This window comes from Elephantulus edwardii, unplaced genomic scaffold, assembly GCF_000299155.1.
Source record: "Elephantulus edwardii isolate Elephantulus edwardi_28Jun2011 unplaced genomic scaffold, EleEdw1.0 scaffold00245, whole genome shotgun sequence".
Classification (NCBI taxonomy): Eukaryota; Metazoa; Chordata; class Mammalia; order Macroscelidea; family Macroscelididae; genus Elephantulus; species Elephantulus edwardii.
In genome coordinates, this window is record NW_006399995.1 from 3,912,274 (window position 1) to 3,934,274 (window position 22,001).

At 36.1% G+C, this 22,001-nt stretch overlaps 1 protein-coding gene across 4 annotated transcripts in view; it reads right to left on the reverse strand.

Annotated features, from left to right (window-relative positions):
* The window catches only part of RAPGEF6 (Rap guanine nucleotide exchange factor (GEF) 6), a 274,324-nt gene that overhangs the window by 61,740 nt on the left and 190,583 nt on the right, over nt 1-22,001 (reverse strand). For all 4 annotated transcript variants that reach the window (XM_006899057.1, XM_006899058.1, XM_006899060.1 and 1 more), the window contains exons 14-16: nt 20,858-21,061; nt 13,524-13,632; nt 11,603-11,843 (exon numbers count right to left, since the gene is read on the reverse strand). In XM_006899057.1, the coding sequence (XP_006899119.1) occupies nt 11,603-11,843; nt 13,524-13,632; nt 20,858-21,061 (554 nt within the window). The remainder of the gene's footprint in view (nt 1-11,602; nt 11,844-13,523; nt 13,633-20,857; nt 21,062-22,001) is intronic.

Below are 22,001 nucleotides of genomic sequence, written 5' to 3' on the forward strand. Positions count from 1 at the left end.
AAAAAGAAAAAATAAAATAAAAGATATATAGTTAGCACTGCACAGTCTTATCACAACAGGGCAATCTAACTCCTCCTCTCAACAGAAAATCTTGGCAAACTACTAGGCAAAGAAAAGAGTTGTGTATAAACCCAAACTAAAAGTATGACATTTGTAGATAACAATGGAGTCAAGTTCTAATGAGAAAACGGGAAGCCTTCAAACATACACTCAAAACAGCAGACCACCAAAAGAATAAGAAAAAGTTAACAGGAAGATGACACAAAGAACAGCAAGAAACAACTAAAGTATGTGACAAAAAGAAAATGACTAGAAATAAAAATGGGAAAAAAAAATCTACAGTTTCCTAAACATTATTCTAAAGCCGCAAAATCTCATTATAATATGATTGTTACCTGGAAAACACTAAAACCAAGGTAGAACGCAAGTAAACTACTTTAGAGGTTACAAAACAATCTTAGGAGGGTCATACAGGCAATTCTAAATTCATCTAAGAGGTAATATAAAAACAGAGACAAAACTCTAGCAGTTATGTTTCAGATCTCTCAAAAATTTTTAACTTAATTTTGAATAGAAGAACTCTAGCACTTTAGCAATGATGAAGACTTCCACCAGCATCCACAACAAAAACACGATCTAGCTGTAATGGTTGTATATATGTTAAAATCAACACTGTCAGTTAATGGTAATTCCTACCTGTATTTGATACAATGCTGTTTTTTACCAGTTACTTCTTACAACAAGAAGTCTCTGTGCAACAATGAATGGATGAAAATCCAACTTTTCTGTAAACTTTCATTAATTCACAATAGAAAAAAGGCAAGAAAAAGAGGAAAAGGACAAAGAGAAGTATCATAGACTACTTACCTATTATCAAGGAAAGGACCAAGGTAACGTACTAAACATGCATGCTATAGGTTATACAAAGAATACGTTAGGAATAAAAGTAGGATTTAGGCAAATTAGGAAACCATGTGTAATGAAGATTAGCTAAACGGAGACAAGAATGGGAGGACCAAGACAAGAAAGAGAGCTCAGGAGCGGAGGAAGAGCAGAAAAGGGCAAAGAATGAAGATTAGTATTTCAAGAGCAAGCTTTGGTGTCAGAGAGACCTGGGCAATGAGCCAAGTGATCTCAGGCAAATCTCTTTTCTCTTTCATAATGCTAATTCCCAAAATTGTAGCAGGACCACTGTAAAATAATGTAGAAAAACCTTCTAGCCCAGTCAGTGGCACACATTAAACAATGATAGTTATTATTGCTGTTATTAAGACCAACAAACAATCTGGGTCTTTTTGGATTACAGAAAGAAACAAAATGTAATGACAACAAAGTTAAACAAATTCCCAAGTTTAAGATGACAGCATTTCCTAAAAAAAAAAAAAATATAATGGGAATAGTACAAACTAGAAAAGGAGAAAAAAAATGTAATTTATATACAGAAATAGAGTAGGAAGGGATAGCATTATAGGAAATGCTATTCAAAGAGCTAAATAGCAGTCTTATGTACAGATTAGGCAAAGGTGATACGATATTTGTTAGGTAATTTGTGACTATGCAGAGTTGGGTTTTATAATTAGGTTGAGGACTTGGACATCAAGCTAACTCTTCTGAAGTAACAAAAAAATGGAGGGAGGAATATTCAGATAATTTATTCATAACTTTGTAGAGAATGCAGCAGTAATTAAAATTACTTAGAAAAGAACTTTTTCAAAAGTATATATTTGGTTTTTTAAAAAAATAGTACTGAATATTTTAAGATAAGTCTACAATTTTTGGACAAGAGTCAGGTGAGAGAATCCTATGGAAAAAAACTGCTAAAAATTCAAGATCAGCAGTCCCATTAACTGTCAAAGTAGAAGTAATTTTAACAGCCTTAAAAAGTTAAGAGACAGAGAAATGCATGAAATACTAAAAATCTTTATGTTACGATGCTATATTGCTTTTTTATAATCAAAAGTTACACCACCAGAGTGACTAATGTAATATTTGTTACAAAGTTATGGTAATTAAAGTGTGAGCATGTATCAATGAAAATTACAGTAATATGCAAAACTCATGCTATGATATGAATAAAACAGGGTTTAAATGGCTAAATAGCCATGCTTGTTTGGAAGCAGAATTGATAGAGCCTATTTACAAGGAATTATGTCACATCTTACCAAAACCATCTCCTAAAAAGGTGATGCAACAACAGAAAAAGATTTTTTTAAAAAAGATCTCAGTTCTCCAATATTAAATTTAAATGGAATAAAAGTATACGTTAGTTTCACATGATGAAATGCAAAGTCATGAAAATATTTTAATATGCAAATTACAAATGTTAAAAGCAGACAATGAAAGAATACTGATAAGAATGGAGAAAAACATAATTCCAATAAAGAAGCAGAGTCTCCTTTAGAATTACTGCAATGATGTGAACTTCCGACTTGTAAAACAGCCCAGTGGTAGATGGAATTTGCTCCAGGACTTAAGAAGCACAAATGACATAGCTGAGCCTCTACATCTTGTGGTTTTAACCTGTACACTATAATATACAAAGTGCTGGTCTATAGGCCTTTTATTGTAATAACCACCTTCCCTCTGTGACTTGATTTGTGCCACTACTAGAACCTCTACTCAGAATATTATTGCTTGTTAATTTTTGACTCATGTACTTTTAACTTGTTAGTTAAATTTGTGTCTTCTAGGTCGCAATACCTCCATGATACATCTTCAAGGATATGAACATGTATGGCTAAGCACAATTGATAACAGTGCATCTAAATTCCAAAGTCAATCTCCATTAACAGTCTATGTGTTTCCTACTTGCCAAAGGGGCCCTTTAGAGTAGTGAGAGAAGATCTTCACCCTGAAACCCACAGCGTCCCTTTTCAGCAGGAAGTAGCTAAGAGAATACACCATCCCCTTCTCCTTATGAATCAGGGTGAAGTCTCTCTCAGGGAGGAGTGATAGGGAATGGCAAAGGACACACTGACAAAGGAGATTAATCAGAACTGGCTTTGACAAGCACTGTGGCAATTGGACAATTAAAACAGACATTCGGGGGAGGGAAGAAGAACGAACTGGGGAGGAGGGTAGAGAAAACAGTGCAACAATGAAGGAATGAAACCCCAAAATCTCTGTAAATGTTCATTAAAACTAATAAAATTTAATAATAATAATAATAATAAAGAATTACTGCAATGAATGTGATTTAAATGAAACAAAACAAAAACCCACAAAAAGGGTATTTGATGTCCTAAATTGTGAAATATTCTCAGATCTATAAAAACCCTATTGTCATAAAAAGAAGTAAAAAAATATATTTTCACTACTACTTTTCAGTAATTTTCTTGTATTTTCAAATTATATCATGACTAGAGATTTTATTCTTATCACAAGCATTCATTCCTTATGCCTTGTCTTTACTTTGGTCACACATACAAACGTTATTTCTTATATATTTTTTTCTTATTGGTTTGCATACAAAAATTTGCTTACATTTATGTACATTGTGTTTTACACACATTAATAGACACTGTGCCTCAGACAATCACTCATATACATTATATTTTATAAAATTACTATTGATCTATGCCAGTTATTACCTTGTCTTTTCCAGTGCCCCTCAACTCTTTCCTATTCCTTTACACACACCATGTACCCACTAAACTCTGCGATCCTAGTGATTCCCACTTTCTCCCTTCTTCTCTTGCCTTCCCCTTTCTTCAGGACATTTACATACATCTTACTAGTTATCCTATTTTTACAATAATGGTCTTAAACAGTATTTGCCATTACGAGTTAGTTCACTCAGCATGCTTTCTAGAGTCTCCCATGTTATAGAGAACTTTAGGAAAAGATTGCTCCTTAGTGCTGCATAGTTTACCACTGTACTACAATTTCTCAATCTATTCATTTGTTGATGGGCATTTGAGGTATTTTCATTTTATTGCTACGTGAGTAGCACTGTCATAAATATAGGTGTACATATCTCTGTTTGTGTCGCAGTTTTAATTTCCCTGAGGTATAGTCCTAGTAGTGGAATAGCTGGGTCATATGAGATACTATGTTCAGTTCTTTGAGGAAACAGGAAACTGTCTTCCAAAGTGGTTGCATCATTTTACAGTCTCACCAGCAGTGCATGAAAGTTCCAGTCTCTCTACATCCTCTCCAACACTTATTGCTTGCTGTCCTGTTAAACTTTGCCACTGTTACTGGGGTGAGATGATATCTTGTTTTGATTTACATCTCTCTGAATACCAGTGATTTTGAGCATTTCCTTGTATGTCTGTCAGCCATCTGAACTTCTTCCTTTGAAAGGACTTCCCATGTCTTTTGCCCATTCTGTAATTGGATTATTAGTCTTTCTCCTGTGGAGACCCAGTCTATTCTGTAAACTTTCCTTATGAGACCCACGATACAAGATCAATATACAAAATCAGTGTGATTTCTCTATGGCAACAGCACCACACAGAAAGGAAACTCAGGAAGGAGTATCATTTATAACAGACAACCACAAGATGAAACACTTGGGAATGAACTTAAACTAGAGACACAAAAAATATCTTTATAAAGAAAACTACAAAATTCTACTATAAGAAATAATAAGAGGTCTAACTAAATGGAAAAATAATTCCTGTTCATGGGTAGAAGACAATACAGTAAAAATGGCAATCCTACCTAAAACAATTTTCATGTTCAATGCAATTCCAATACAGATACTCAACTAATTTTTCAGAGAGCTAGAAAAGGCAATCGACAGTTTTATCTGGAAAGGAAGGAGACCCCAAATAAAGTTCTCTGGAAAAAGAAAAATGAAGTGGGGGGCATAACATTCCCTGATCTCAAAATTTATTCCTGATCTCAAAACCTACCACAAAGACCTAGTAACCAAAACAAGCACAGTATTGGTACAATGACAGATACACAGACATATGGAATAGAACAAACCCAGAAATTAATCCCTCTACCTACAGTCATTTGGTAAGGAATAAAAGCCTATTAAATGGGGAAACAAAGCCTATTAAATGGGGAAATGATAACATCTTCAATAAATGTTGATTGTCTTTGAGTTGAGTACAACTCATAGCAATCCTATGAACAAAAGGCCTGTAAGCCCCTTTACAACTATTAATATTTATCAAAGTTAGAAGAGTTTCCAGAGGCATGTTATTTAGGAAGTGAATGCCACTCCTGCTTCCAAAAAACAGTGTTGGCAAAATTGGACATCTACTTGCAGAAAACTGAAAGAGGATCCATATCTTATACCAAACAAAAATCAACTAATAGTGGATCAGAAACCTAGGTGTAATGCCCACAACCATAAGAATCTTAACAGACAAAATGGGACCACACTTAGAAGCCCTAGTCTATGGCTTATACAGGCTTACAAATATAGCCAGAAATGCACAACCAAGAGAGGATAAAATACAGGAGGGTCACCATCAAAAAAATTTGATGTTCTGTATGCATAAAAAAAACTTTTTCCAATGGGGTAAAATATCTTACAGCATTTTTAAAATGATCCAAGCTTTGTTCATGTGAGGGTCTTTCTAATAAAGCCCTAACACACTAGAGATACTAAAAAATTATAAAACTGAATTAATGAATTTTTTTTTTTTTGGTCAACTAAAACATTCAAGGTCTCCACTCTAGGAGTTGGCTGCTAGTGTCTTGATGGGGGTCACGCAGGGAAGTTTCTGGGTCATGTTTCATCTGTGTTAACTGTTTTATCCCCCAAAAGTGGTATCAGTTGAACTTTTGACCAAGGGGGAGGCCTACCAAAAGGTGTCTTTAAAATCCCGCAGTGAGAAGTTGGATCTTAAAGTATGAATATTCTTTAAGTGATACAGTAATCATTTGTCTACTTGCTGTACTGAGTAACTTGGAGTTGCTGTGATGCTGAACACTGTGCCATAGTCATGTCAAATACCATCATGGTTACCCATCATGTACGATGTTTGGAGGAGCTTCCAGATTGATTCAGGTCAGGAAGCAGGAGTGGCAGCCACTTCCTAAACTAGATGCCTCTGGAAACTCTATAAATGTACAGAAATGATGTTAATCACAGAATCGAGTTCAGGTCTTTTGTGCAAGGGTCACTATGAGTCATATTCAACTTGACAACACTTAAGCACTACTAAGAGAAGACTAGTAGTGGCATATCTGGAAGACCATCCTTCTACTTTGTACATTACTCTTTGTCAATGTGCTGTATGAGGTAATTTGGGTTTCCTGTGATTCTGAACCTTGTGCCCTTTGTTGTTGTTGTTGAAGTCTCTGAGCCAAGCTCAATGCATAGCGACCCTATGAACAAAAGGCCTGAAGCCCTTTTACAACTACTGATGTTTATCAAAGTTCATAGAGTTTCCAGGGGAATGTTATTTAGTAAGTGGATGGCACTCCTGCTTCTAACTTATGCCAATGGGCATATCAAATACCATAATGGTATTCCCAGTGTTGACAGTGTTTGGTGGAGCTCCCAGTTGTAACACAGGTTTAGAAGCAGAAATGGCATTAATTTCCTAAATCAAATGCCTCTGGAAACTCTATGAACTCAGAGAAATGATGATAGTTATGGAAAGGCATTAGGTCTTTTGTTCATAGAGTCGCTATGAGTTGTGCTCAACTTGATGGCGATCAACAACAACAACAACAACAATAAAGCATTCAAAGCAGAAAATTTGAAAAATATAGAAAGGAAGGAAGGGAGGGAAAATGACCTATAAGTCACATCTTAAACATAAAAATATGATCAGTATATTGATTGTATTTTTTCCGTTTTTTAGTGCCATTGAGTCATGTATGACTCATAGCAACTCTTTTAATTACATACTTGGTGCAACTGTGTTTTTAGTTTCTAGATCACCTCAATAAGGTCAGTCACACAAATTTTTTATTTCCTAGTAGGGGCTCCAGTGGCCAAATGGTAAGGAGTTGCACTGCCAACCCAAAGGCAGTAAGCTGGACTTCACCAGTTACTCAATGGGATATGGGGGAGCTCTGACAACCTAATATTAAGGAGTTATGCTGCCAACTCAAAGCAGGTGTTTCAAATCCAGCAGCTGTGCAGTGGGACAAAGGGGAAAGATGAATAATCCTCTTCTTCAGCAATTTACAGCCTCTGAAAACCTGCGGGAGGGTTAGCTATAAGGCAGTTCTGACTTGCCAGCAAATAAAAACAACAAAAGTACATTAAAAAGTTATGTTTACATTACACTGTGTTTACATTAAACATTATATATTAGTCTATTATGTGTGCAGCAACACTATGAAAACATTTGAAACATTGTGAGAATTACCAAAATGTGGCACAGAAACACGAGATGAGTACATGTTGCTAGAAAATGGCACAGAGTTGACAGAGAGTTGCCACAAACCTTCAATTCTGAGAAAATGTGGTATTTGTGAAGTACAATAAACCGACTGGATGGCACACAACAACAACAACAACAACAACATAAAGTACATGCATATTTTTCAAAACAACTATGAGATATCATCTCACCGCAGTAAGAACAGCAAAATTTAACAGAACAGCAAACAACAAATGCTGGTGAGGCTGTGGAGAAACTGGAACCCTTATTCACTGTTGGTGGGAGTGTAAAATATGCAACCACTGTGGAAGGCAGTATGGTGCTTTCTTAAAACATTGCAAATAGAAATACCATTTGACCCAGCAAGTCCACTTCTGGGAATTTACCCTAAAGAAATCATAACCACCACCCAAGCAGATACACGCAAACCCATATTTACTGCAGTTTTGTTCGCAATAGCAAAGAGCTGGAAACAATACAAGTGCCCATCCACAAATAAATGGATAGAGAAGCTCTAGTATTTTCACACAATAGACTACTCTGCAGCATTGAAAAACAAGGAACGCATGAAATACTATGCTAAGTGGATGACCCTAGAGGACATTATGCTGAGTGAAATATCTCAGTTACAAAGGGATAAATATTGCATAGGGCTATTACTGTAAAATAGGACTGGCATTGGAGTTGAGGAAAGGCAGAGAAGAAGGGGAGGAAGGATATATACTGCATTGCAACAGCTGAGGCATAGAAATGTTTAAAAGGGATATATAATTAGGTATTATTGCATGACAGGAGTCTTGAAGGCTTTATAGTGTAGTGCGCTTGGGGAGAGGGATTGCATAGCAATGAAAGAGTTTTTCTTTTACTAGTCAATGAGAAAAGTGAATTGGGGGGATGGGGTGCACAGGGAAAAAAGTGCAACAATGAATGACTGGAAACCCTAAGTCTATAAACTTTCATTAAAATTAATTTAAAAAAAACCAACCCAACCAAAAAAGTACATGCGTATTTTGTGATATACAACACAATTTACTTATGCAATCCCACATAGCTGAGCATTAAGGGTGCTTCCAATTCTGTTTATTATAGATAACAGAACTAGGATATAGGTACATAAATCTTTAACTATTATTAGAAATTAAATTACTAAGTTAAAGAGTTAGAGTCATCGAAACGCTCTTTTAAAAACTGCTACAACACATTCTAGAAAGGTTGCATCCTCTTAGGCCCCTAAGGAGTCAGATTTTATTATATGTTTTACCCTGTCAATTCTGGTCTTCACCAATCTGTATCTGACAATTTTTTATAAAATACATGGTAACTTGTTTTAAATCCTAATCCTTAATTATTATCAATGCTGAACATCTGATTTATGTTTTATGCATATTTTTCTAGTGTTTTGGTGATATTTTTCTAATTCACTTTTATGACTTTTTTTTGTCCAATACAATAATACACAATCTTTTGCACTGTTAAAGAGGTTGCTGAATTAACTTCAAATTGCTGTTCCTGTTAGGTGCTATCAAGTAGACTATGATTCACAGTGATGCTATGAACAAGAGATCTGAACTTTTTCTTATCCTGCACCATTCTGACAAATCTCTGATAGACTCAAGTCCATTGTAATAGTCACTGTGTCAATCCATCTTGCAGGAATCCTTTACTTTTTCTTTGACCCTCCACTTTCCTAGTATGTCTTTTTTTCAAGAAACAGTCCCTCCCCACAACATGTCCAAAGTATATGAGACAGTTTTACCATCCCTGCCTCTAAGGAGGGATGCACTTCTGGCAAAATAAATTTGTTTGTTCTTTTGGAAGTTCATAAGATATTCAGTACTCTTCTCCAACACCATAATTCAAAAGCATGAATACTTCTGTTGTCCCTATTCCCTGTCCAACTTTCAAATGCACAGAAAGTAATTGAAAAGATCACTGTTTAGATCAGGCACACTTCAGTCTTTAATCCAACATCATTGCTTGTTAGCACTTTGGAGAGGTCTTTGACAGCAAATTTTCCCAGTGCAACAGATTTTTTATTTCTTCACAGCTGTTAGCAAGAATGTGATTGTGGATCCAAGTAGGAGGAAATCATTGACAATTTCTTTTTCCCCATCTATATTTTATCCCATCTATGTTGCCTACTGGTCCAGAAGATAACAAACACTGCCAAAATATAGACCATAAGTTCCCCAAAGAGGATAACAACCAATTTGAAAAGTAAAAAAATAAAACAGGGTCCATAATACTTCCTAATTTTAAATAATCTATTTGGAGGGATCTATGTGGTTGAAAAAATTATTTCTCAGAAAGAGTTGAGAAGACAGGCAATTTAATAAGTACTTGTGAGGTACAGTCTTTTACTAATGCTTTTAGTTATAGCCCCACAGGTTCCTATTAGAACAAAGCAAGAAACTTAAGAAAAGCTGTTGACTAGTCAATAAAAAACACTCAACTAGAAAAATATTCCTTGTGAATATAAACTAAACTATTTCTACTCTATTAATATAATAACAATGTTTGGAAATACCCAACTGATTGTTTCTGGACACCATTTCCATGACTCCTACTGTAAGCAAATATAATCAGAAGAGTAATTAATTTTCATTCTCCCTAAAAAAACTGTAGACCTCCATTACTACTGCTAGCCTTCTGAAACTTTAGTTTAGTGGGCTGGAATGTGATTCAAAAAAGCTAAAGTTAGTTACAACCACAATGTTCTGTTTTTAAAGGATGTAACTAAATTGGATAGGCTGTTTCACAATTACACCACTAGTCAAAATAAGTTCTAGTTTAAAGAGACGTGCATTGTAGAAAACAAACAAACAAACAACAAACGTATAAAAGTTTCTAGAACTAGAACTCAGCGCATTACTTCCTGAGGAATTCCTTTTTGCCTTTTGGGACTGTTCTTTCCTTTTTCTTCATTCTCTCATCACATCAAACTGCTCCCAATCTTTCAACATGGCTGGTATCATTCAAATGCTCTTCACTCAATTTTTCTTTCTTACATAATTATCTGTATCACTTATAATGTACTAATATTTTCTATATTGCTTATAAACTCCTTATAAAGCATTATTATCAGATGCCAACATGTTGAATCCAACTCAAAGTGACCCTATATAAGACAGGAGACCCTGCTCAATCCTGATTCAGCTTCACATTCCCATATGCGTCCCATTCCCATATGAGAAACTCACAAATTAAAAAAGATAATTTCTTTGTATAAAAAAAATATTAATCACCATTGCTCATTACCACCCTGTCTTTTCTGGTCCCTGCTGGATCTTTCTCATGTCCTTCACTCATTCCTTCCACCCAACAAATTGTTGTGATTTCATCCATGCTCTTTTGCTCCCAACCCTTACCCTCTTGGATCCCCATACAAGGTTTTTACAGTTAAAAAAAAAGAAAAAGAAAAAAAATGGTGTGGCTAAGTAAAGGCAAGAATTACCTATATTTTCAGCTCTGTAATTCTCACCTGACACAGAGCGAGAATCACCAGAGGTCGAATAAAGATTTTCTTTCACTGAACCATTCATTGCCTTATTTGATTTCCTACTATGTGCTAAGAGCTATACTTGATTAGGACTTTGGTAATTGTCTTAAAAAGTTGTTGTTGTGTTGTTGGTATGTGCCGTCGAGTCGCTTGTGACTCGTAGCGACCCTATGTACAACAGCCCTAAACTCCGCTCTGTCCTGTGCCAATCGCACTGTCTCTGACACTCCCATCCCGATTATCCCAGTCACTGAATCAATCCACCTCATAGAGGGCCTTCCTCTCCTGCACTGTACCTCCACCCTAGAAAGTAGACAATGTAAAATTTACTCTAAAATAGAATTTAAGTGGATTGATTTCATTAGCATTTTACAAACTTTAATCTTAAAATGTTAGTTTGTTTTGGAGACTCCCCATTTGGAAACAGAAAACTTTGCAATGTAAGCTGGAATAAGTGAGCATAATCAGTGTTAGAAAGTGAATGACAATTAAAAATAAAACTGACAGGAATGAATATATATAAATAAGATTTATAGTGTCCAAATTTATAAATGAAGATACTAAAAATGGAGCAAAACTAAGGAAAACAAAACTTGACAAGATGATAGCTGATCATTTTGTCTAAATAAAGTTAATGAAAGAATATATGCCATATCTAAAAGCTGCAACTTCGTGGAAACAAAAAGAAGATATTTAGAATTTATTATTCACATTTATGTATTACTTAAAAACACTTCTATTCACCCAAAATAAAAACCATCAATATGAAAGTTCCTACATGACCATTACCAGTGCTACTTACCTGAATAGTTTTGGAGGTAAGATACTAAATCGTGTTTTATCCAAAATTTTCCTGATTTTGTTTCTTCCTCCTGAAACGGTATTAGCTTTCATTTTCTTATTTGCTTTTTCCTGAGCTGTCTGTTCAATATCTCCTGGTACATCCTGGATTGAATGGCGATTACTTTTTTTCTCTGCAATTTTTGGAATATGAGGAATACCAGCTTTTTCCTGTTCAGTCCTACTAAGTAATTCTTTGAACACTGTACAAATAAAAAAAACACTTGTCATTTCTTTTCCTTTTGGAAGGAATTCAAGTTACCAAAAATAAGATAAGTATAGCTTTCTATTATATGTTCTTTCACAGCCACACTCAAGAAACATAATTTGTATCCACTTTTGTTTTCATACTTGATTGTAGCAGAAGTTTAAACTAGATACCAAAGGGGGAAAAACAGAACAAAGAATATCTCTGGCAGCTGGATCTATACTCAATCAGAAAAAAGAAATATTTAACTACTGTTTTTAACAACTACCACTGAGATTCCACTGTGTAAATTGTAACAAATTATAGATTAACATTATTAAGGACTGGAATTGAAAGCAGGTGATACCAGAAAGATCTTTATTTTTATTTTATTGACTATACTGACTGCACAAACAAGAGAACACTGCATGGTTTAAAAATAAAGAAAGGTGTGCATCAGGGCTGTATCCTTTATTGATACTACTTCAATCTGTATGCTGAGCAACATATTCGGAAAGACTTACTAGATTTCACATGATTTATAGAAAAGCCACAAATCCCAATTTCATTCTCAAGTTAAGAAAGTGTCTACTTGCCCTTTAATGTTATATAAATTTGAAAGAACTGATCAGTCCCTACTCAAAAACTCTTCTTCGCAATCACCTTCACTTGCTGTGAATGCAACTTTCAAATCACTGAAAAAACTGTTAGCCTTTTCTTTCACTAAAGTAAAACTAAACTAAAATAAATATCCTATGGACCTGTTAGGCTGACCTACAAATTCTTAAAAGCTAAGTCAGGAAGGGGTCATCAGCTAGATTCTCTTGTACTTTAGTCAAAAGAATTCGGTGAAAAGAACTTAACTAAATGAAACTTAAATAAATGTTAAGGTTTCAGTGTGAGTAAAGCATAGTTAAGGAGGTGCCGAAGTGAGAAAAATAACTCACACTTCTTTTCCATAGGCTTATCTTTTGAAGTCAATTCTACTTATCAAGCTGTAATTTAGAAAACATTTTTCCTTCTGTACTTGATAAAAATTCTTACACTTCCTTTGATACTTTTTAACTGTTGACTCAAAATATCAGAAAATTCTAGTGTCTATGAAACAAATTATAATAAGCATTTCCTAACAGGTTAGAAATACAGATTTAAAAGCTGCTTAGTTTTTCCATTCTCAAGTATAAACATGCCTAAAACATGATAAAGATAACTTAGATTTTTATAAAGAAAAGCAGTATATGTTATTGTTACAAAGAAACTTATAATACATTGCTCACTTTACTCAATTTATTTCTTTCCACAAAACACCAAATTTGGTATTTTTTATTATTAGAGCAGTATATTAGCGTAAAGACTAAAAGGATTTGCACGTTAACAAGGAGAAAAAAAGCCCATGACTTCTATATTCCATGTACTTCTGGCAGAATACATAATAAATGTTCACTAGATATTTTAAAAAATGACTAAGTTGTACTCCTATTTTAAAACTTAAGATGCTAATACAAATAATATAAAACCATATATACTTATGTATTTATATAAGATATATAAATAAATGATATCTAGTATACAACTGTATACCTCAAATACATCTAAAATTATTCAGAAAGTTCAGACTGAAACATTTTACTACTACATCTTCCATTATAATATTTTTTTCTTACATTAAAAGCTCAGGTTTTACAAGAAAACTCACCAAAAATGTTGGTCTTTACAGTAAATGCAAGATGAGTATTATTCCTCAAAATTTCAAGGGCCTTCACAAATGTAATGTTCTCAAAGTTTTGTCCATTTACTTCCATTATCTTAAGATAAAAGTAGTTGAAAAATAAAAATTTAAACTAACAACACTAGTTACTTCAACAATCTACAAAGTTTAATGGTGAAAAAGAAAATGCATCCATCCACATGTGAACAATGGTTTTCATTGTGAGGAGGATTACTACTCATTACAATGTTTTCTGTATATGGCTTTCTTTCCCAACTTCTCCATTTATATGCACTTTTGTAAAAAGTATACTTTCTTCTGGAATCATATTAATGAAGTTTTATTTATGTACTCATTTTTCAGATGATTTATATATGCAACAGAAATTTTAATTAGGTCAGTTCAACTCACAAAAATTATTGCCTCTTGTCTACAATTTAAGTGAAATGTTCTAAATGTAAATTTCTTTCCTTTCAAAGAGGTTAATTAACTTAACGGTTTTCTGGGTACATTATGAAGGGGCAGAGTTTACATTTTCAATTGCTAAACTAAAGGTGGGTGGTTGTGAATCCACAAGAAGCACTGAAAGAAAAGGATAGCACTGGAATTCCTATGTGGACTGATCTACTTTGTCATACAGGGTCTCTAATATTTGGAATCTATTCCACAGGAAAAAGTTTGTTTTACTACATTCCCCTGTCTTCTCCCCAACCCCTCTCATCATTAGCTGAATCAGGAAGTTCAACAGTAAGTAGAACGCAGCAAGCATAAAGGAGTTCTCCCATGTGAACACAGCTGATGCTTTAAAAGAGAATTATCTCAAATCACATAGAAGTTCAGAATCATAAAGACACTTATCTTAAAAACACAGACACACATGACGATCAAAGAGGAGACAAAATAAATAGTATTACAGGGCAGTCCTTGACGATCAACAAATAGGTTTTTAAAAATTTGAGGAAAAGAATGAGGAAAAAAAATTTTATTTAAAAAAAAGAAAAAGAAAATCTCATCACTAAAATTCCCAACGTTGGAAAGACTGATGTCTACTTATTGAAACAGCACAAGTAGTAGAATACAAAAGGGTGCTTTGGTGGCATAGTCCATAGGGAACAACTGCTCCACTACTAACCCCAAGGCTAGGCTTCTTGGTGGGTGAATCCCCAGGAGCTCTTTGGGAATGGGGTGGGGGAAAGATGGGTAATCCCTTCCTAAACAATTTACAGCCTCAAAAAAACAAGAAAGGGTTAGCTTTGAGTTTGTTCTAATTCAACAATCAGATGAAGTGGTGGTATAAAAGATAAAAGAACAATAACAATTTAAAAATCTTGGCACATATCCTAGTTAGATTTTTAAATTCCAAGCCATCATTGTAAGGAGTGGAAGAAAAAATCACAAGGTAGCTACAAAAGGAAAGTATAAAACCAGGCCTGGACTTCTGGATAATGTTAAGATATGGATCTCTTCCAGTGAGCTGGCCACATAGTTGTCTTCCAAATGTCTTGGCATAGACTAGTGGGCATACCCTGGGCTGCAGATGTTTGCTGAAGCACTTCAATTAGTATTCCTTCCATACTTGGGATTTTATTTTATTTTTTTCAAGGTCTTAAGTGCAGCTTGAAATTCTTCTTTTGTCATCACTTGTTCTTGACCATATGTTTCTGAAGACATAATGCTCTGTCTTCTTGATCTGCCCTCCAAAGTCTTTCATTCATCTCTCTTACTTCAGCAATGCTTCTCCGTTTTGTCCTCTCAATGTTCTAGTACAAATTTCAGAGTCTCTTTTGATACCCATTTTGGTCTTTTCTTTTACAATAACCTTTTGTTTTCTTCATAGACAATGTGTTTGATATCTCACCATTCACCTGGTCATTAGTGGTGTTGTTCTGTGCCATCGAGTTGAGCACAACTCATAGAGACCCCACGGACCAAAGATCTGAACCTAGTCCTGTCCCACACACACCATCCTCACACTTCCTGTCATACAAGAGCCCATTACAGCAGTCACCCTGTCAATCCACATGGCTGACGGTTTTCCTCTCCTTTGCCGATCCTCCACCATTCCCAACATAAACTACATTGATTTTCCTTATTTCAAATAACTTCCAATCTGGGATCTACCACCACACTACTGTAACTATCCTTTTTGATTAGTGTTCACAGAGTTTTCAAAGGCTTTTTATTTAAGAAACAGACAGCCCATTCTGCTTCCTACTCTGTCTTAATCAGGGAGCTCCACCAAAACCATCTACCAAGAAACACCAGTGGCTAAGATTTCAGTATCAAAGCAACCCCAAATAATCACAGTACAGCTAACTAACAAATGCTGCACTACTTAGAACAACGTCTTTCTAATCACTATCAATGGCTGGCCCTAGGGGCTGTGGTCCTCAGATCAAACCAATTTTTAAATACCAAGACCCACCCACCAGATCCTGTTTGCCCACACAGAGGCTTCCCACCTAAGCTGACTGTAAACGAGATCAGATACAGTTAATCAGCTTACACTTGATTGCTAACACAATTCATAAATATCAGGGCAAATTGTTTGGACATTTCTAATGTGTAGTATAATGCATCAAATCTAGTCTTGAGATGAATTTTAAATTCAAGTGAGATGGACTCAAATTTTGCTTTTTACAGATTTGTTTTCATTTTCTTCAGATTTAATTTGAACTTAACTCTTGAGTAATTAATGGTCTGGCCCACAGTCAATTTCTAGCCCTATTTTGACTGCTGACATTGAGCTTCTCCAATAATCATTCGCCCCCCCAGTTAATCTGATTCATTCCTGTGTAGTTCATCAGGTGAGCTCCATGTGAATAGTTGCCATTCATATTTTTTTTAAAAAAGGTATTTGCAATGATCATGGCAATAAACTTATTGATAGTACAAAATTCTATCATTTGATCTCCAGCCTCACTTCTGACAATATCTCCTTATTTTCAAACTACTAATCCCTCTTTTTAACTTTCAACTTCTGCATTCCGGTCATCAATTATTATTAAAGCATCTTGGCTGTATGTTTGAACAACTTTATTAGTTCACATTCACTAGTCAATGCCAAGAAATATGCAGTATGGCCAACTAACTTACAGAGATCTGTATTTGTTCCTATTAAAAAAAGTGTCCCAACAGAATGTGTTAATAATAAAATAGGATCATTAATATCACATGCAAGGAAAATTTTGTTATTTAAAAAATAGCTGGGACAGTACATTTACAGGAAGTATACAAAATTCATTCATTATTTTTTTTGTGTGTACCATCAAATAAGATCTGACTGGTACAGGAGGAGATTGTTCCTCCTTCTCCAGCAGAGCATCTGGTGGATTTGAACTGTGTACCTCTGAGATTGCAAAGCAGCTTCTTGCCATTAGGCCACCAGAGCTTGCCAAAATGTGTTTAAAAGCAAGATTAATAGTAGCCAAAAAGATGAATAGACTAAAAAAAAAAATCTGCTAGCTGGAGAATGAATATAGCCTTGCAATGGGATATTTAGCCACCAAAAGAATGATAAATTGTATATATAACAGGGATGAAACATTATACTTGAAAACATTATACTAAGTATAAAAATCTAGAAACAGTAGACCACAAATACAATTCCCTGTCTAGAAAGTCTAGGATACAGATATTTAGGATAGGCAAATCCATAGAGACAGAAAGTTCACATTGGAAACATGCTGAATTCAAGAAGGCAGTCACAAAAGGACCACATATTGCATGATTCATTAATACCAGGGAATACCAGAGGAATGTCTATCTGTGTTTCATTGACTATGCAAAGGCATTTGACTGTGTAGATCATAACAAACTATGGCTGACTCTGAGACACTTGATCATTCTAATGCGAAACTTATACTTGGACCGGGAGGCAGTCGTCAGAACAGAGCAAGGGAACACTGCATGGTTCAAAATTGGGAAGGGCATACGCCAGGGATGCATCCTATCTCCATACCTTTTCAACCTATATGCAGAACAGATTATCTGGGAGGCTGGGCTCTTATGAGGAGAAATGTGGGGTCAAGATTGGTGGACGATTTATCAACAACCTGCGTTATGCGGATGACACAACCTTGCTTGCTGAAACTGAAGAGGACCTGAAGCGCCTGCTGCAGAGTGTCAAGGACTGCAGCCTACAATATGGATTGAGGCTCAATGTCAAGAAGACAAAGATTCTCACCACTGGACCAATTGACAGCGGATGGTGAAGAGATTGAGATTGTACACAGCTTTAGTTTGCTTGGCTCCATAGTCAACAGTCTTGGCACCAGTAGCCAGGAAATCAAAAGGCGCATTGCCATGGGAAAGTCTGCTGTTAGGGACCTCTCCAAAGTACTGAAGAGCAATGGTGTCTCTCTGGAGACTAAGGTGTGTCTGATACAGGCTTTGGTCTTCCCAATCACTTGTTATGCATCAGAGAGTTGGACAACGACCAAGGAGGATAGAAGGAGAATTGATGCCTTTGGGCTGTGGTGCTGGAGAAGAGTATTGAGAATACCACGGACTGCTAGGAAAACAAACAGATTTGTCCTGGAAAGGGTTAAACCGGGTGGCTCCTTGGAGGCAAGGATTCTGAGGCTCCGTCTAACATACTTTGGACATGTTGTGAGGAGAGACGGGTCCTTGGAGAGGGACATCATGCTTGGGAGGGTGGAGGGACAGCGCAGGAGAGGAAGGCCCTCTATGAGGTGGATTGATTCAGTGACTGGGATAATTGGGATGGGAGTGTCAGAGACGGCGCGATTGGCACAGGACAGAGCGGAGTTTAGGGCTGTTGTACATAGGGTCGCTATGAGTCATAGGCGACTTGATGGCATATAACAACATAAGAAATTCAAGCTGGACTCAGAAAGGTCATGAAATAAGGATTTATCATTGCTAATGCCAGTCAGATCTTGGGTGAAAGAACAGAATAGATGTTGACTTATATTTTACTGACAATGCAGAGGCTATTTACTGGATAGATCATAAAAAAAACTATGGCTAACACTGAGAAGAATGGGAATCCCCGAATACATACTTGTGCTCCTGTGATACTTGTGCCTAGATCAAGAGGCTTGTAAGAAAAAGCAGTAATTTATGTTGCTGCTGTTATGTGTTGTCAAGTGAGAACTGACTCGCAGCTGAACCTACAGTGAATTTTCAGAGGCTTAAAATGTGCAGAAGGAGACCACTCATCTTTCTCCCCTGGAGCAACTGGAGGATTAAAACCACTTGCCTTTGAATTGGTGCCACAACTCCTCATTAGTAGGCCACAAGAGCTCCCATAATTAAGTCTATGAACAATTAAGGCAATAGTGTTACAACTTTCTAAACTATTCTGACACCTAACTACACAATGTGAGAGTATAGAGCTGTTTGATAAGGTTTTCTAGGTTGAAATCTTCATGTGAGCAGAGTACCAGTTTTCTATACCTATGAGCTGGTAGGTCTGTATTAGCCTGATGATTGTACGACCAGGGCTCCTCTCACTACTACAGATTCTATTTTATTTTATTATTTGTGTGTGTGTGTGTGTACTGTCAAATTGGAGCTGACTGGAACAGGAGGAGACTGCCCCTCCTTCTCCAGCAGAGCATTTGGTGGATTCAAAGCGTGTACCTCTGGGACTGCAGTATAGTGTCTTGCCACTAGGCCACCAGAGCTCCCTGCTACTACAGATTCTTAATGAGTAGGCATGGAATAATGTCTATCTTCTTAACCTCCATAGTACTGAAATTTTGAACTAGAAGTTTGCTGTAAAAGAGATGAACTGTGCACACGGTCAGATGTTTAGCAGCTTCCCTGGTCTTTAGTCAGTAAAAGTTATTAAAAAGCAATCTCTGAGTCATGAAAAGAAAAAATACTTCTAAATCTTGTTAAATGTCCCCGGGGGGCAAAATTGTTCCCAGATGATAACCACTGCTTTGAAGTGTTGAATCTTTTCTACTAATTAATTTCTTATTTAAAAACAAAATAAAAAAAGAATGATAGTACTATTTAGGTAAACATAAGCAACATTTTAAATGAATGAACAATTTTTTTCATCACCAGTTACTCAATCAATTCACTTCATAGAGGGCCTTCCTTTCCTGTGCTGTCCTGCCACCCTCCCAAGCATGATGTCCCTCTCCAAGGACCGGTCCCGCCTTACAACATCTCCAAAGTATGTTAGATGAAGCTTCAGAATCCTTGCTTCTAAGAAGCAGCCTGGTTTAATCTTCTCTAGGATGAATCTGTTTGTTTTCTTGGCAATAGAGCCCTCAATACTCTACTCAGCACCACAGCTCAAAGGCATCAATTCTCCTTCTGTCCCCCCTAGTCACTGCCCAACTCTCTGACGCATAACAAGTGATTGCAAAGACCATGGCCTGTATCAGACTGTATTAGTCTCCAGAGAGACACCATTGCTCTTCAGTACTTTGGAGAAGTCCATAACAGCAGACTTTCCCATCGCAGTGCATCTTTTAATTTCCTGGCTGCTGGTGCCAAGAGTGTTGACTGTGAGCCAAGAGCTGTGAACAACCTCAATCTCTTCACCATCCATTCTGATGCTGCCAATTGGCCCAGTGGTGAGAATCTTTGTCTTCTCGATATTGAGTCTCAATCCATATTGGAGGCTGCAGTCCTTGACCCTCTACAGCAAGCGTTTCAACACTATTATATACCTAGTGCTTACATGTAAAGAATAAATTATGACCAAATTATTCCCAGTGTTTCCTTTACTGAGTCTCTTATGTGGCACACTCTGTCTCTGTATTATGAATGTTGTTCTGTTACCACATTAACATCATTTAATTTGATGGCATGGTGATTATTTGGCCACTTATATTTGAGAGTATAATGTGGTGGAAGTGGTATTTCTTCAAAGCCAGCAACATAATGATCTTTTTGGAATATTCTGAAGTTATTGGCAATGATACAGTTTTCTAATCCTTGGAGCATGGATAGGAGCATTCAAACAAAGTCATGCTGATGGAGCCCAGAAGTCCATGGTGTTTCAGGCCATACTATACCAAATTTACATTTAAAATAGTAATGAACAGGTAAAAAAAGAAACGGTTTCTTAAATAATTTTAAAATGCTGTTGTTGTTACGTGCTGTCATGTCAACTATGACTCACAGCAACCCTATGCACAACAGCTCTAAACCCTGTTTCTCTGACCACCTAACTCCACTACTTCTAGAGTCTCGGGAAAGTATTTATTTAAAGTGATTATGCTACTTGAGTAACAGATGAAAAGTTATCAGATAGAAACAGGAATATGCCCAACACAAGACGTCTTTACTACATATGGAAGACTTCTACCTATTGAAGTGGTTTGTTATTTACTTACCTGATCACCGCGTTTCAGTCCTGCATCTGCAGCTTTGCTACCAGGTTCTACTCCCTCCACAAAAATACCAAATCCCTTTTCACTTCCTCCATTCAGGCTGAAATACAGAGGGGCCTCGCGGGAAGTCTTTTGAAGAACAACCTGTCTCCACTTGGCCTTTGCAGCACAAGCAATATTCAATAACCGGAGATGACCATTCATTTTCTGTGAGGTGTTAAAAGGCAAAAAATGTGTATGTTATCAATTACTAGAGGTTCATTTTTAGCACTTAAAAATATTAGAATCAGTCACATTTGAAAACAGAGTGTACAGAATAAAGAAGATGGGGTAAAAGAAAACTGGGCCAAGAATAAGAATTTTTTAATATGATTTTAAGACTTTTAGATAACCCAAGTTAAAAAAAACTTAAAGTGATATCTCATTTATTAGAGGAAACAAATTACTCTTCATTGGAGGGATCACATAAGAGAGGTAGACCCTGAATAAGAAGACTTGACAAAAGTAATTGAGGTAATAATGGTGGTAGGTATGTAGGAGACAGTGGGACTGGCTCAGGATAGAGCAAGGTTCAGAGCTATGGTGCACAGGATTGCTATGAGTCAGAGGCAACTCAACGGCCCCATGTCACCACCATCACCACACATCTACTCCTATCTTATTTATCTTCTAACTAATAAGAATCTTGTAAAATTTTATTCAAAACCTTGGCTTTGTCGAACCATCTCTCTAAATACTAATACAGAAAGACATAATCAAGTCTCCATCTCATCTAAGAAAGAGTTCATTGTTTTAGGTCTTTCTTAAACTCAGTAAAATTTTAACTTGCAGTTTCTAACAAAGTTCAAGATTTGATTATTCTCAAATACTGGTGTATTATCTTCACGTTCACAAGAAGCTAAGGTTTTTCAGGGAAGTGATTAAGTCTTCTATTTCTTTGTCCCTAGCTAACATAAGATTGTTTCAAGGAGTTCCTTTTATTATTTTTAAACAATAGATTCATTTATCTTGAAATGGTTGGCAAGCACATCTGCAGAGCTCAATCTCTGGTACACAGCAAGCAAGCAATTCAACTTTTTCTAGTAGCATCATGATTCCCTCTGCATCTTGGGGGAGCAATTCCAGCATCAATAGTGGCACTTTATAT